Source organism: Pongo abelii, chromosome 8, assembly GCF_028885655.2.
Source record: "Pongo abelii isolate AG06213 chromosome 8, NHGRI_mPonAbe1-v2.0_pri, whole genome shotgun sequence".
NCBI classification, from domain to species: Eukaryota; Metazoa; Chordata; class Mammalia; order Primates; family Hominidae; genus Pongo; species Pongo abelii.
In genome coordinates this window covers 17488813-17505926 of record NC_071993.2, presented here as the reverse complement: position 1 = coordinate 17505926, position 17114 = coordinate 17488813, and the positions used below count along the sequence as shown (strand labels likewise).

At 42.0% G+C, this 17114-nt stretch overlaps 1 protein-coding gene and 1 long non-coding RNA gene across 4 annotated transcripts in view; one reads left to right on the top strand and one right to left on the bottom strand.

Moving 5' to 3' along the window:
• ST8SIA6 (ST8 alpha-N-acetyl-neuraminide alpha-2,8-sialyltransferase 6) overlaps window positions 1–17114 on the top strand; it is a 139956-nt gene that overhangs the window by 60026 nt on the left and 62816 nt on the right. The window contains exons 1-3 of one of the 3 annotated variants that reach the window (XM_054522007.2): window positions 911–998; window positions 4019–4108; window positions 15482–15550. In XM_054522007.2, the coding sequence (XP_054377982.1) occupies window positions 15519–15550 (32 nt within the window). In that variant the 5' untranslated portion in view covers window positions 911–998; window positions 4019–4108; window positions 15482–15518. Of the gene's footprint in view, window positions 1–910; window positions 999–4018; window positions 4109–15481; window positions 15551–17114 lie in introns of those variants that run through there. The other 2 variants (XM_054522008.2, XM_002820564.5) reach the window with 2 other exon arrangements.
• Window positions 946–7784, bottom strand: LOC129048180 (uncharacterized). Its single transcript, XR_008510299.2, has 2 exons — window positions 7600–7784; window positions 946–1181 (listed from the first exon to the last, which is right to left on the bottom strand). It is a non-coding gene; the product is annotated as an uncharacterized LOC129048180 (long non-coding RNA).

The window sequence follows — 17114 nt, the reverse complement described above, 5'->3', positions numbered from 1 at the left end:
AATGAAAAGGAGGGGACAGGGAAGGTATAGAGGCAAAGATAACTAAAAGGGCTTCTCTGTCTGTACCTTTCATTACTGGGTGACTTCTTACCAGTGTGAGATGCTTCCTACCTCTATGGCAATAACAATGACTGATTTGAGGAAGTAATGCAATAACAACTTTGAGAGAGTAAGAACACATTTATTTACTGACTTCTGCTTGTCAGGTGTTTTTATATACATCCCATTAAATTCCTAAAATTCCTTTATTGGGTAAGGATTTTTTTTTTTTTTTTTTTTTTTTCTTAAAGGCAATCCCAAATCTCAAGAGCTAAAGTCAGAGAGTGGAGCCCAGATTCAGAGACTGGCCTTGCTGACTCCGAAGACCCTGTCTGGTCCCCAGGACTTCATTCTGTCACCTCCACTTCTACCCCAGATCCTCTCATTTGTTTCCACGTATCTTCTGTGATTTTTGTTTGCCCAACTAAACCTGTTCTGAGTTTTTATTTAAAAAGATACCCTCTCTGATTTAAGAAGAGGCATAGGAGACACAATCCTATTGGTGCGTACTGGTCACAGTTTCACAATTCAATACTGCAGCGCCATCATAATTCAAAGCATTGCTGGCTTGGTAATTCACTTCATTAACAGTCCTGCCTGCATAAAATACAAGGCAAACGGGAAACAAATCCTTGGACAGTATAATACATTCAGAAAGCACAGAGGGTGATGCAAGGAGACTGAACTAGAGGGAGGTGGGAAGGAAGTAGCGGGGGAGATATTCTATCAGGATTAAGAGGGACTTTTGTGAGCCCATGTGTACTCTGCAGGCAGTGTTTTTAGAAAGGATTTCTGAGAAATATTGGAGAATTAATTATGAATCTGTCTTGTTTATTTCTTTACCTTTATGTCTTCCTATCCCTCACTTCCCACATCCAATCTCCTAGGAAATCCCGTCAGTCTTGCCTCTAGAATGGATCTCCAAATCTGTTCACTTCTCTTCCTGCCGATGGACACAGGTGTGGTGAAGTCTCCAGTTACACCTGTGTCAGATCTCCTCTCTGGGGACACAGGAGGGTGGCTCATTTCTGACTCCCACATTGCAATCAGGTGGGGCATGTGACCCGCTCTGGCCAATGATGCATTGTAATTCTGGTTCAAACATGTGGATACAAGGCAAGACCTTCCAGCATGTTCTTCTCCTGCCACATCAATTATGGAAGCAGGTTATTGAAATGAAGGTGCCACAAGACTGAAGCAATTTAGATCCCTGTATTAGTCAGAGTTCTCTAGAAAAACAGAAACAATAGAGAGATAGCAAGAGATTTATTACGAGGGATTAGCTCCCATAATTAGGGGAGGCCGAGAAGTCCCATGACCTGCCTTCTCCAAACTGGAGCCTGAGGAAAGCCAGTGATGTAGTTCAGTCTAAGCCCAAAGGCTGAAAAGACTTTGATGGAAACCATGGGGCCAACAGTATAAGTTCCAGTCTGAATATGAAGGTCCTAGAACCAGGAGCACCGATGTCCAAGGGCAGGAGAAAACGACGTCCCAGCTCGAGAGAGTGAACTCACCCTTCCTCCACTTTTTTGTTCTATCCAAGTGCTCAGCAGATTGGATGCTGCCCACCCACATTGGTGAGGGCAGCCTTTACTCAGCCTACTGATTCAAATACTTATCTGTTCCAGAAATACCTTCACAGCCACACCCAGAAATCATGTTTTACCAGTTATCCGGGCACCCCTTTGCCCAATCAAGTTGACACAGAAAATGAACCCTAAGCCCTAAGCCACATGGAGCACAGCTGCCGTAGACATGCCTCCAGACATACAGTGGGCATTTCATGGGCAAGAAACAAACCTTTGTTTTGTAAAGCAATTGAGAGCTTGATGTTGTTTGTTATCACATCATAGTCTATTCTATCCTGACAAGTAAAAGGAGTTGCCATCAGCTCTCTCCTAGAATCCTATAGAAACCTCCTAACTTTTTTACTTCCTCTCTTGCCCCATTTCTCCTCATTTCTCTGCAATCACCCCATGGCTCTTCAGCCTTGAATCCTATTATCTTTTCATTTCCTCAGATAATCCAGGCTGCTCCCCATTTTGGAACCATTGCACATTTATTTTTTTGAGACAGGGTCTTACTCTGTCACCCAGGCTGGAGTGCAGTGGCCCGATCATGGCTCACTGCAGCCTTGGACTCCTGGGCTCAAGTGATTTGCCTGCCTCAGCTCCCCAAACTGCTGGGACTAGAGGTGTGAGCCACTGCGCCTGGCCTGCACACACTTTTTCCTCTGACTTGAACGCACTACCCACTTTGTTTGGATCATCCTTGGGTGTCTCCATTTAAATGACACTCCCTTGGAGGCCTCCTCTGACCCCTCAGTGTGAGTAGAGACCTACTCCTCTGAGCCGCCTACTCTGGTTCAACCATAACCAATCACAGTTCACAATTCCATATTCATTTGTGTGGTTATTTGTGGATTGATATCTTTCTCCTTAATCAGACTGCAAGCTCCATTAGGGAATGAGACCATGTCTATTTTCTCCTCCTCTCTGTCCTAAATAACCTGTGTGTGGGCCCAACCCATATTAGGCTATCGACGAATACCTTCAGGATGATGAAATAAATGCATTAACAGCAAGTTAGAGTTGCACATATATTTTCTAAGTCTAAGGAAAGAGATAGTTGATTTTTTTTTTAGCACTTAATATATGTGACGCATGTTACAAGTGGTTTACGTTGTTTTCTTAGCATACATATATCATGGCAATAACACTATGAGGTAAGCACAATTATCCTTGATTTAGAAATATGGAAGTCTATGCCTGGAGTGGGTTAAATAACATGCCTATGTCCATGAGGCTCATTAGGCAGGCTAACTTTGTAACCCATGTCCTTAACCTGACTTTGGATTTTTTTTCTTTTGTTCCACCTCCAATTTTCAAAGTTTATAAAACAAATAGCACCAGGCCAGTATATTGCAGCTATCGGAATAATTAAAGGCCAGATTTGTGTTCATTATGGAGAGAGTTAATGATCTCCTACATCTGCATATTTTCTACCAAAGAAAACATCCTTTAAAAATAAACGCGGCTGGGCACGGTGGCTCACGCCTGTAATCCCAGCACTTTGCGAGGCCCAGGTGGGCAGATCACGAGGTCAGGAGATCCAGACCATCCTGGCTAACATGCTGAAACCCCGTCTCTATTAAAAAAACACAAAAAATTAGCTGGGCATGGCGGCAGGCGCCTGTAGTCACACCACTCGGGAGGCTGAGGCAGGAGAATGGCGTGAACCCGGGAGGCAGAGCTTGCAGTGAGTCGAGATGCACCACTGCACTCCAGCCTGGGCGACAGAGCAAGACTCTATCTCAAAAATAAATAAATAAATAAATATAAAATAAACGCACAGTGATTAAAACTATTAAGTAACTTGTTCATTGTAAATACTAACCTCAGGATATGAAAACCTAGCAGTATAAAGTCCTCAAAGGCCAGGCGCGATGGCTCACGCCTGTAATCCCAGCACTTTGGGAGGCTGACGCGGATGGATCATCTAAGGTTGAGAGTTCGAGACCAGCCGGACCATCATGGAGAAACCCCGTCTCTACTAAAAATACAAAATTAACCGGGTGTGATGGCAGGCGCCTATAATCCTAGCTACTCGGGAGGCTGAAGCAGGAGAATCGCTTGAACCAGGGAGGTGGAGGTTGCAGTATGCTGAGATCGTGCCACTGCACGCCAGCCTGGGCAACAAGGGCGAAACTCCATCTCAAAAAAAAAAAAAAAAAAAAAAAAGTCTTCAAAATAGAGTTATGTTTGACTTTACAGCATAAGTTTTTTTTTTTTTTTTTTTTTCATTTAGACCCATCAGAGGTGAAAATATTAATTTCCTTTTCCATGGAGAAATCCAATAATGGAGTAAAAATCAGACTTCATTTGGACACACTTTATCAATTAAATCTGATTTTTGTTAACAATATCTTATAAGCTCTCATTTTAAATCAATCTTTTTAAAAATCTCTTTCATGAAACAGCACATATCTGAATGAGAAGTCGCTCCAACTGACGGAGAAATGCAAAAATCTGCAATATGGCATTGAGTCTTTCTCTAACAAAACGAAAGGGTAAGTTCTACTCTTCACATTTAATTTCCTTTTACAAGGGTTTTATATTCAGAATGTTTGACAGTGTCTCTGAAGTCATTTGGAATATGAGACTGTGTTCACTCTCAGGCTTACCATTGGGCTCTGAAGCTCCTGTTAATGAGCATGATGGACCCGGGGCCAAACAATGTGTACCAGGGTCAGACCCTGGCAGTGGGACTCAACTTATTTGTCCCTGGATCCGCATTTGTTAAAAATACCATGTAGGGGCCAGGTGCGGTGGCTCATGGCTGTAATCCCAGTGCTTGGGGAGGCAGAGGCTAGAGGATTGCTTGAGGCCAGGAGTTTGAGACGAGGCTTAGCAACATAGCAAGACCCCCATCTCTACAAAAAATAATTAAAGTTGGGTGGCATGTGCCTGTAATCCCAGCTACTCAAGAGGCGGAGCCAGGAGGATCGTTTGAACCCAGGAATTCAAGGTTGCAGTGAGCTATGATGGCACCGCTGCACTCCAGCCCAGGGGACAGAGCAAGACCCTGACTCTAAAACTAATTTTTAAAATTTAGCTGAAAGTGGTGGATCAGGTCTGTAGTTTCAGCTACTCAGGAGGTTGAGGAAGAATTGCTTGAGCCCAGGAGTTCAAGGCTGCAGTGAGCTATGACTGCACCACTGCATCCAGCCTGGGTGACAGACCGAGATCTTGTCTCTAAAATGAACCAAAAAACTCCTCAAACCACCATGTAGTTTTACTGGCTAAACTTTTATAGGCCCTTAATCCTTTCGAGAACCTGATGTGTATTCTGAACGCTATCCTAGAAAAATACACACTTGTACAAAATTGTGCTTACAGTTTCAGCAGGTGAATGATTTACCCCCATTCTCAGCTGTGACACTCCCTCAGCTTCCCCTGCGCTGCTTACAGTCCTAGATTTTAGAGGGTTTGCTACATCATCTCCTTTAAAAAAAGGAAATCCAAGTGCTCCATGCCTCTTCTACATGGAAGAGGCACTGGTGGCCTGAGACTCTGATGTGAGAAGCACAGTGCTGATTGTTCCTAGTAGGTGCCCAGTCCAATGGTGCTGGACAAAGGATGTGTGTGTGTCGGGCAGGGACACGAGGTTATGCCTGTAACCTCCCTGAAAGGAAGTAATCCGAGTTTCATCTTGCTTTATGCTTGCCTGACAACATTTGAAGATAGTTCAGGATAATGTAAACGCCCAATGGTTTCACCTTGCCCACTGCCTACACAGAACCGATTTATCAAGACAGGGGAATTGCAATGGAGAAAGAGTAATTCACGCAGAGCTGGCTGTGTGGGAGACCGGAGTTTTATTACTCAAATCAGTCTCCCTGAGCGTTGGATCGGTGATCAGAGTTTTTAGAGATAATTTGGAGCATAGGCGCTTGGGAAGTGGGGAGTGCTGATGGTCAGGTTGGAGCGAATCAGGGAGTTGAAGTGAGTTTTTCTTGCCATCTTCTGTTCCTGGGTGGGATGGCAGAACTGGCTGAGCCACATTACGAGTCTGGGGGGTGTCAACTGATCCATCCAGTCTAGGGTCTGAAAAATATCTCAAGTACTGATCTTAGGTTTTACAATAGTGATGGTATCCCCAGGAGCAACATGGGGAGGTTCAGACTCTTGGAGCCAGAGTCCGCATGACCCCTAAACTGCAATTTCTAATCTTGTAGCTAATTTGTTAGTCCTGCAAAGGCAGACTGGTCCCCTGGCAGAAGGGGGTCCTTTCAGGAAAAGGCTATTATCAATTTTGTTTCAGAGTCAAACCACGAACTGAATTCCTTCTCAAAGTTAGTTCTGCCTACACCCAGGAATAAACGAGGACAGCTTAAAGATTAGAAGCAAGATGGAGTCGGTTAGGTCTGATTTCTTTCATGTCATAATTTCCTCAGTTATAATTTCAAAGATGGTTTCAGTAAGAGATACTGCTGATTTCCACATGCCAATCCTATACAAGGAAGACCCAGTGAGTGGTCTTCCTGCCTTCATGTTTTTCGCTTTCTCTTCCTAATAATAATAATTCTCTTTCTCTCACTCTCTTTCACACACACACACACACACACACACACACACACACACACACGCCTCTTCTTTTAATGTTAGAAACAGTGTTTATGCAGCTGCCTCTAATCCATTCCTTCCCTTCCCTGGGGGTGTTGGAGTTTGACCTGGGGATAAAGAAACCAAGGTAGGTAAACTGGTTTAACCTGTTTCTCCACTGAGCCTCTGGGTAAATAGACTAATGATATTTGCTTAGAGGAAGAGACACATCCATTGAGTGTCCCTACCAGGCTGATCTCTGGCTGAGGTCCTGCTTAAAGTTAATGGCATCCAGGATCCGGGAGGCAGGACTCCCTGGAGAATGGCTCAAAGGCTGTGGAACTCCCTGGGTCTAAAAGAGAAACCGTTGAACAATTCAAAGGTTCCTGCTGTGTGAGGAAGCCCACTGACCTCACCTAGAAACCTCACCTACTATCCTGGGCCATGTGCAGTGTGGGAAGACAGGACTGGGGTGTCCACCCTTGATGTCCCAAGCCTGTCTCTGCTTTGTCTGAGTCTGTTGACACAACCAGAAATTATGTTTTACCAGCTATCTGGGCATGCCTGAGCCCAGTCAAGTCGACACAGAAAATGAACCATTGCAAGCCTTAAACCACATGCAACACAGCTGTCCTAGATGGCCCTCCAGATATACAGTGGGCATTTCATGGGCAAGAAACAAACCTTTGTTTTGTAAAGCAATTGAGAGTTTGGCGTTGTTATCATATCATAGTCTATTCTATCCTGACAAGTAAAAGGAGTTGCAATCTCTCTCCCAGAGTTCAGCACAAACCTCTTAACTTTTTCACTTCACCTCTAGCCCCATTTCCCCTCATTTCTCTGCAGATCCTTGAAATGATTAGGAAAGCCTGATACTGGCTAAGATCTCTGATTTGAGTTAATCGATTTGACAGCATTCCAGTCCTGTATGTTAGCTCCGTTTCTCACAGAAGGATAGCCCTATTAAAATCCTTGTTTTCTGGGCCGGGCGTGGTGGCTCACACCTGTAATCCTAGCACTTTGGGAGGCTGAGGCGGGCGGATCACCTGAGGTGGGGAGTTCGAGACCAGCCTGACCAACATGGAGAAACCCCGTCTCTACTAAAAATACAAAATTAGCTGGGCGTGGTGGCACATGCCTGTAATCCCAGCTACTCGGGAGGCTGAGGCAGAAGAATCTCTTGAACCCAGGAGGCGGAGGTTGCGGTGAGCCAATATCGTGCCATTGCACTCCAGCCTGGGTGACAAGAGTGAAACTCCGTCTCAAAAAAAAAAAAAAGTTCTTGTTTTCTTTTCCTTAAAGTCCAACTAGCGGGCCTTAAGCTTGCGAGGGGAATCCACGGTGCTGTGTGTCTTCCACTGGCCCCACTCAATCCACTTTCACCCTCATAGCTTTTCACCCCCCATTTCATCTCTGCCTGACTTTTCCCAGGGAGGCTGACATACGTGGAACTTACCAATAGGTTCTGGGCTCTTTTGCCATCCGGTTTTTCTTTGGACCAAGGAGGAGCATGAAAAAGAGATCAGAAAGAGGGAGGTGAAAGACTTTTCCCGGGACCTTGAAGCTGGCGGAGGCCTGAATAACTCCTCCCTTCTCAGGCCCAGTCCCAGGGCGCAAGGCCACTTACGTCATCAGCGTGCGTCAGCAAGATAGCAGAAGCCGGGAGAGAGCTGTTCTGAAGACCCAGAGAGAGGCCGACCGGGTACCACGTAGCAGTTACATCAGACTGACTTCCTGTTTACAGGAGACTATAAAACCCCTGCCCGTCCTCAGTTGGGGCTGACGCCATTTTAGGTGTCGGCCTGTCTGCCGTCAGGCACTCATTAAAACTGCCTGTTGCTCCACACTGCCTTGTGTTGTTTGTTGGCGTTCTCTCAGGGTTCGAACCAATACAAAAGCCTTGCAGGAGGAAGGAGAAGAAACTCTGTTTTTGGTGTCGTTGCAGGTTCACTACATGCTTTTGTTTCTTTTTTCTTGGAGATAGAGTCTCACTGTCACCCAGGCTGGAGTGCAGTGGCGCGATGTCAACTCACTGCAACCTCCGCCTCCCGGGTTCAAGTGATTCTCCTGCTTCGGTCTCCCGAGTAGCTGGGACTACAGGCGCGTGCCACCACTCCCGGCTAATTTTTGTGTTATTAGTAGAGGCAGGGTTTCACCATATTGGCCAGGCTCCTGACCTTGTGATCGATCTCCTGACCTTGTGATCTGCCCGACTCAGCCTCCCAAAGTGCTGGGATTACAGGTCCGAGCCACCGTGCCCGGCCTGTGTGTGTGCGCGTGTGTGTGTGTGTGTGACAGAGTCTCACTCCGTCAACCAGGCTGGAGTGCAGTGGTGAGAAGACAGCTCACTGCAGCCTTGACCTCCTGTATTCAAGCGATCCTCCTGCCTCACCTTCCTGAATAGCCAGGAAGACAGGTGCATGCCTGCATGGCTGGCTAATTTTTATTTTTTGTAGAGATGGGGTCTTTCTGTGTTGCCCAGGTTGGTCTCAAACTCCTGGGTGCAAGTGATCCTCCTGCCTTGGTCTCCCAAAGTGTTGTGTTTACAGGCACGTGAACCCAGAAAATCTGAGACAGGTCTCAGTTAATTTAGAAAGTTTATTTTGCCAAGGTTGAGAATGCGCCCGTGACACAGCCTCAGGAAGTCCTGACAACACTTGCCCTAAGTAGCTGGGGGACAGCCTGGTTTTATACATTTTAAGGAGGCATGAGACCTCTGTCAGGCCTCTGAGCCCAAGCCTGCACGTATACATCTAGATGGCCTGAGGCAACTGAAGAACCACAAAAAGAAGTGAAAATAGCCAGTTCCTGCCTTTACTGATGACATTACCTTGTGACATTCCTTCTCCTGGACAATATGTCTCCAGAGCTCCCCACCGAGCACCTTGTGACCCCTGCCCCTGCCTGCAAGAGAACAACTCCCTTTAACTGTCCTTTTCCACTACCTACCTAAATCCTATAAAACTGTGCCCACCCCATCTCCCTTCGCTGACTGCTTTTTCCGACTCACTCTGCCTGCACCCAGGTGATTAAAAAGTTTTATTGCTCACACAAAGCCTGTTTGGTGGTCTCTTCACACAGTCACGCATGACAACATCAATCATTATATGTAAGAAGTAACTTGGTTTAGTCTGGAAAGGGGGTGACAACTTGAAGCAAAGGCAGGAAGACTCGAAGTGTGGGGGGAACTTCCAGGTCACAAATAGGTGAGACACAAATGGTTGCATTCTTTTGAGTTTCTGGTGAGCCTTTCCAAAGAAGGCCATCAGATATGCATCTATCTTAGTGAGGGGAGGGATAACTTGGAATAGAATGGGAGGCAGGTTTACCCTAAGCAGTTTCCAGCTGGAGTTTTCCTTAGTGATTTTTGGGGGCCCAAATATTTTCCTTTCACATTTCACCCTTTTTCTTTTTTAAAATCTTTTGGAGAAAGGATTTTACAAAAAAAAAAAAAAAAAGAGTCTCTGGTCTCAGGTTTCATCTGATCTTTCATGGCTAGGATGGTTTATTCCTAGATGGGTCGGTCCGGAAAGTTCATTTTAGCAGGTTGTTTAGTCTCCTGTCCTGTGAAAAGAAAATTAGGAGGAGGAAGGGGGAAAAAACAACAAACAAAAGAACAATCCTGGAAAAATCGATATAGGCCACATTACTCAGAAGTCCATACATTAGTAGGTAGGTATGAAAGTGGCTTATGTATGTAAATTGGTTGCTGTTATTTTCTTCTTAAGTTTAAATTGTCTGGCTTCAGTTCTCATGGTTTGAAGAAAGCACAGCTTAGATTTTAGTGACTCCAAATTAGGAAAAATGGAAAAAAAAAATGGAAAACATTATTTTGAAGACTTGCAGCCAAGAAAAATTAGAATTTGGTTGAAACTGTAGAAAATAATAAAAATGGAAAATAAAACATTAGGTGAGACTAGAATCTAACACGTGTACTATCGTTCTGAAACACAATTTTTTTCTCTCTCCAGTTTCCCATGTTACTAAAGACAAATCATGGTAGCACTGGTTTGCTTATTATACTTGGCCTAATTATTTGTATACAGTGCAGCATGAATAATTATTTTTTACGTAGTTTTTTAAATTGGCTTTGATGGAACTCTGTTCCATAGACAGAATCTCAGATAAGACTTTTTAAAAGCCAAGCCCAGCCATGGATTTGTGCCATCAAATACTTAACTAGTTTCGTGAATTTCCTCTCCTCTTGAGGTTCCAAGTTTAACCTGGGGGTTCTGTGCCTGTCAGAAAGTGACATTCTGTTTTTACCACAGGTCAGAAACCCTGTACAGGGACTGTGTACACAAAATTTGAGGCCAGTTTTTCCAAGGGCTTTATTGGCTCCATAAATCAAGTTTGATTCTTTAAAGGAAAGCACAGCATTCCAGTCAAAGCCTTGGTAAAATAACCAGTTTCTCCAATTGTGTCCTGTTACAAATGAAAACACATTCCTATTGCGCTTATGCACATAACTGTATTGCCATAAGTTAAGAATATTCACAAATAGTTTCCAAATTCCAGAGAAATCAGTTAGAGACAAACATGCTCCAAATTTCGTTCATGGGAGTATACTAAATTGTTAAAAGCTGTCAATAGCTCAAAAGAAATGTTTTAAGACTCTGAAAAACAAAACAAAGGATCAGTAAACATTTTAAGCAAAAAGTCAAAAAGATTGGTTTAGTCCATGCAGTTAATTCCTGTGTTTTGCTTGATACTCATGAATATATTAGCTCTCCATGAGTTCTGAAAGTTTTTCCTGCATTCTGATATCACAATCTACAAAGTTATTAGAAACCTGCATTTAAAAGCACCTGTTGAAGTTTTATAGCTGATTATAAAACCACCCTCTAAAAAGGAACAAAACAAGACAACAATTGTCCATGGATGAAAAAGAAGTTTTCACACAGCCATAGTCAAAAGACAAAATTGACAAGAAAATTTGTTACCTCTGTGGCACACAATGATTATAACAATTATGATTATTACTGATAATGTACACTAAGTTAAATCAGAATTACAGGAGTTTCCCATAATTTTGGAATGCATATCAATAACATATTTATACAAATACAGCCCTAAGAAAACTAAATACCACTTTATATTTGACAATGCTTCCCGTATAATTTTTATACCAAATAAACCAAATTATGTCATTTTTTGGACTTTAGGGAACCTAATGTCTTAAAGGATTAATTAGATTAGAAAAAGACACAATTTATAATTTGATTTTAGAAAGTTTGTCATATATCCAAGGTTTAAAACACTTGATATTACAAAATAGGATTACAGGTCATTGTGAAGTCATTTATTTAACCAAAGTGATAATTCAAGTATTAAAAAAAAAAGTGAAAACCTTCATTCTTTGTGAGAAGAGACTTAATTTTCTAAACAAGAAGCCCTAATAAAAACAGCATGAAGCCAATTACATTTGTTCAAAATTTTGTAAACAGTCTATAAAATTTAATCTTGATTATAAAATATAACTTCCACAAGCTTTTTATAACCTTTATAACCTTTATTAAGGAGTTGGTTAATGCTTCTAGAAAATCTTGTTAATCTGACACAGGGATCCATATACTAGTTTTGCATCAGTGTTTCTTTGACACTAATGATTAATTTATAGAGAAACTGAACTTATTTTAACTTTCAAAATCGGCCCTTACGATCTTATGGGCCCACCTGTTTCACAGTAGTCCCTGGGCCTTGAGGCGTTGAATAGCTTTAATTTCTTGCCCTGTATCTCAGGCATGCAGTTTATTTTGATTGGCATCTTGTATGGGGCCTGAAGATAAGGCTTTAATTGCTATCAGTGTTTAAGATTTAGCAGGACTTGATGTCCTTTTTAAACCCAGGAGTTAAAGCCCTGTAACTCAATGTTACAAGGACTTCAAAAGCATATACAGGGGCCAGGTGCAGTGGCTCATGCCTGTAATCCCAACACTTTGGGAGGCTGAAGCAGGCAGATCACCTGAGGTCAGGAGTTTAAGACCAGCCTGGCCAACATGGTGAAACGCTGTCTCCACTAAAAATACAAAAATTAGCCAGACATGGTGGCGGAGACCTGAAGTTCCAGCTACTCTGGAGGCTGAGGCAGGAGAACTGCTTGAACCTGGGAGGAGGAAGTTGCAGTGAGCCGAAATTATACCATTGCACTCCAGCCTGGGTGATAAGAGCAAGACTCTCTCTCAAAACAAAACAAAACAAAAAGCACCTACAAGAAGATACATGGATGTAATAACCTTAATTTTAAAAAAAATTTATCACTGAAACTTCTTTTATTGGAAAATTCCCAAATAATGAAATGTCTATTATTTAATTTATTACAACTTTATATTCTAAATTATGACCAGTTTGTCTACAAGTATTTATCCCATTACATTTACCTAATTATTTATTTTAATAGTTTACCTAGATTATTTATGAAAACCGTGATAGTCATGATTTAAAGTTATGAAACCACCATTGCAAAATTATAACTGAGACCGTGAAAAAATTTTGACTTGACTCTGTCTTGCTGTTAACCTCCAAGCTGTCCTTGTTCATTCCTGAACACAGGCCAAGCTAACTTTGGGAAAAACTTAGTTTATAGTTTAGCTTTGAAACAAAGACGATAACAGTTCTTTCCCAAAACAAACCTCTTTATTGTCTGTGGACTAGGCTGCCTAAAGCCACGGGATTAGAAGTTATGATAATCTTACTAAGTTTGAGATACAGCTATTTTCATTAAACCCATAATCAATGTCTTACTTATTAAAAATTACACAAGCAAAGATCATTCTGTTTGGGGCTGGGTTTACAGTTTTGTAACCCATGCCAAATTCTGACACCTCATAGTATTTGGCAAGGATAAGTATGAAATTGCTTGATTAATAAATGCAAACAAAAATGTATGCTGGCAATTCTTAAGACACTTATAATATTACTTTACCAATAATTTTAAAGCCAGCTTATTTATTAAAGATTTTACTTAAGCTATATAACCTTTAAAAGCATGTGACTAGTCTTTTTTGGTATTTGATTTAAGCACTTTTTTTAAAAGCCAATTAATTAGAGCTCTTTTGTGTATTTTTAGTAGTGAAACACTGTGTACACAACACCTAAATACATATAAAGACGTATTAGGCATGCCAATGGAAGTACATTTTATAGATTTATAACCCCACCCCCTTTTTCCTATTATAGACTTTCAAATTCTTGATAATCTGTTTTACAACCCTAGGTAGTCGTCAGCTAAATAGCCTTAAGTTTGCACATTAAAGGAAACAACTCAGATGAAAATCAAATAGCAAAATTTACATCATAAGGTATAGAGAGAAAAAGTCTGGTGGTACTAGAGGGAGACACTTTCATGTTTATTTGAGTCAAATTAAACATAAAATTAAACTACACTCTTCCTTAAAAACCCAAGTAACCTCTGTTGCAATAACTATGATAGTCAAAAAATCAGGTGACAACAGAACTCAGTCAACTGAGAAGATAAAGAAAAAAAAACTTTTGCTCAAAAAAAGACAAGATCTTAGGAGAGAAAAACAAAAAAACCCCTCAAAACATGAAGCCCTTTCAAATACAAACATGTACACATACCCACAAACACACACACACACACACACACAGAAACACACATACACACACAAACATGTACACATACACACACACACATACACACATACACATACACACAAACACACAAACGTACACATACACACAAACACAAACATGTACACATACACACAAACATGTACACATACACACACACAAACATGTACACATACACACATACACACAAACATGTACACATACACACACACAAACATGTACACATACACACATACACACAAACATGTACACATACACACACACACAAACATGTACACATACACACATACACACAAACATGTACACATACACACACACAAACATGTACACATACACACATACACACAAACATGTACACATACACACACACACAAACATGTACACATACACACATACACACAAACATGTACACATACACACATACACATACACACACACATCTTGGCTGTTAGCCTTTTCATTAAGCTGACTTTTAATCATGGAGCGCCTTACACAAATTTGTTTTTTAAATCTTATTACCATATTTCAGCTAGGACAAAATGCTGCTATTTCAGAAGTACAGCCATTACTCTTTCAGTTTGGTCTGGCTGGCAAAAAGGTGGCCTTGTTATGTAAATAAAGCCCCTTTTGTAGTTAAAATTAAAAATCTTTTTTTTCCTTTTGATGGCCATTTTCCTCCCACTTCAGAGACCCTGTTACCCATAATTTAGGGTTCCCCTTCGGATTTGACCGAGACAGAAAGAAACAACAAAACCATTAAGCAAAACTAACAATGATCACACAAATTATATGATTTCTGCGTGCTGCAAGTGAAAGCAGAAATTAACACCAGTTGGTTGTTAAATACTAACTTTTGTTGTTTAAAATAATTGGCAAGACGGAATCCCAAACCAGTTTCTTACTTAGTGATGGGTCTCAAGCTGTAGACTGTCTCTACCATCCTAGAAGCAGGAAACAAACAAAACAAAACTTATCTTCCCTGTTGGAAGCGAGCTCAAGGTCCATAAAGGAGGTACTTGACTTCTATCGACATGGAAGCAGCAAAACTTGCCTTCCTGTTGGAAGCAAGTAAAGTCCCCCCAAAAAGGAGTTGTACAGAAAAATAAACTTTAGATCTCAACCAAATTTTGGGAGATCGGAGATTCTCTGGAGGGTGCTCTCAGACCTCAGCAAATTGTCCTACTGGTTTGAGCTATAAAGTTAGCTCATGCTGGTACCAGGCACCAAAAGGAGATTTGTCAAAGGTGAGGGACATCTCCACTCAGAATCCCTTCATGGTTACCAAATGTGAACCCAGAAAATCAGAGACAGGTCTCAGTTAATTTAGAAAGTTTTTATTTTGCCACGGTTGAGGACACACCTGTTACTCAGCCTCAGGACATCCTGATGACATGTGTCCAAGGTGGTCGGGCATAGCTTGGTTTTATACATTTTAGGGAGACATGAGACATCAATCAATATAAGAAGTACATTGATTCGGTCTGGAAAGGTGGGGCAACTTGAAGCAAAGGCAGGAAGCCTCCAAGCCAGGAGGGAACTTCCAGGTCGCAGATAGGTGAGAGACAAACGGTTGCATTCTTTTGAGTTTCTGATTAGTCTTTCCAATGGAGGCAATCAGATATGCATCTGTCTTAGTGAGCAGAGGGATAACTTTGAATAGAATGGGAGGCAGGTTTGCCCTAAGCAGTTCCCAGCTTGAGTTTTCCTTAGTGATTTTGGGGGCCCAAGATATTTTCCTTTCACAGGTGTGACCCAACACTCCTGGCCTACATCCTTGACTGAATGAAGTGCTGCATCACAGAACAAACGCTAAGGTGATTATTAGGTCTCTCACCCTCTCCTTTTCTCATTCTTACTCCTTCTCTCTCACTTTCACTCTAGCTTTCCCTCTCTCTCTCCCTCTCTTCCATTCCCTCCACTGGACCCTTGAACTTAGGGATAAGTTGTTAATAGTCCCCTACGATTGTACCTGTATTTCTCTACAACCTGCCTAGCTAGATTTTGGGAAAAGTCCCTTTGGTTTTTTTGAGACGGAGTCTCACTCTTGTCTCCCAGGCTGGAGTGCAGTGGTGGGATCTCAGCTCATTGCAACCACTGCCTCCGGGATTCTTCTGCCTCAGCCTCCCCGGTAGCTGGGACTACAGGCGCCTGCCACGCCCGGCTAATTTTTTGTATTTTTAGTAGAAACGGGGTTTCACCATGTTAGCCAAGATGGTCTTGATCTCCTGACCTCATGATCCGCCCGCCTTGACCTCCCAAAGTGTTGGGATTACAGGCCTAAGCCACTGTGCCTGGCTGAAAAGTCCCTCCTTTAATCCCTTCTTAAATTCCCTGATTGGAGCAGGCCATCATTCTTGCCAGGACTCTAGGTTTCTATAGGCTGGTTGGAACAGACACTTTTGCAAATGCTTCTCCGCTTTCATGATAAAGCCACTGATTTTGGGGGTGGACTTAAAGTAGTTCATGCATTGGAGATGCACTACCTGCCGGTTTTGATGTTGAAGCTGTTGTTTTGTCTGTTGTTTGTTGGGTATGTGCGTATTACAAGGATCTTTATGAAGCTTTTCTTTAGGGACTTGAGTTCCAAACCTTTTGTGGCACCCTCCACACGTCAGACATATGACAAAATGATGCAGGAAAAGTAGAACGGGAAAATTGGTCTTTGCTCCACCGGACTCTGTGGAAAGCTGGCTATATTCCTTGACAGATGTGCAAATTAGTGAGTAAAACTTGCCTTTGACTCTCTTCAGTGGTCTCTGACATTACCTGCTTTTGCTTTACAAAGTGACAAAAGTTCTCAACTTGAGAGTGACAAATAGCTGTGTGTTTTTGCAAAATACCTGAGTGAGCGAGGGAAAAAATTCTTTAATCATGGAAGGCATCTTTTTCAAGGCAGGGAATTTGACAACTCTTTGATGTGCATCAACAAAAGTGGTTAACTGCAGTATGCTAATGAGAATGCCAGCTGCCCATACCCCCATGTTTGCCCTCTCACTCCTTCTCTGTTATTTTGTTTTTTGGTGCTAAGACCTTTTCTCAGCTATTCTTTAAGGGGACGCCTTTCCATTAAACACACGCAATTTTCAGCTAGCTTATATAATTAGCCTGCACTGGTATTCTGTTCCGCAAAGGTCTAGAGAGAGCAGGCATGAATTGCCTGTTGTTATACAAATGTTGTTTTGCACACAGGAGACTGATTTTTTCGGTTGTATTGTCTATGGTCAGGGGTTGTGTGTTCCATAATCAGTGCTATTACAGACTTAGGGAGCACAATGGGGAAAGCCATTCAGTGTATGGCAATAAAAAAGTAATTTCATTTTCTTAGAAATAATTATCTGGCCCTATTTTTGTCATGGTCTGTTAAAGACTTAGAATTTT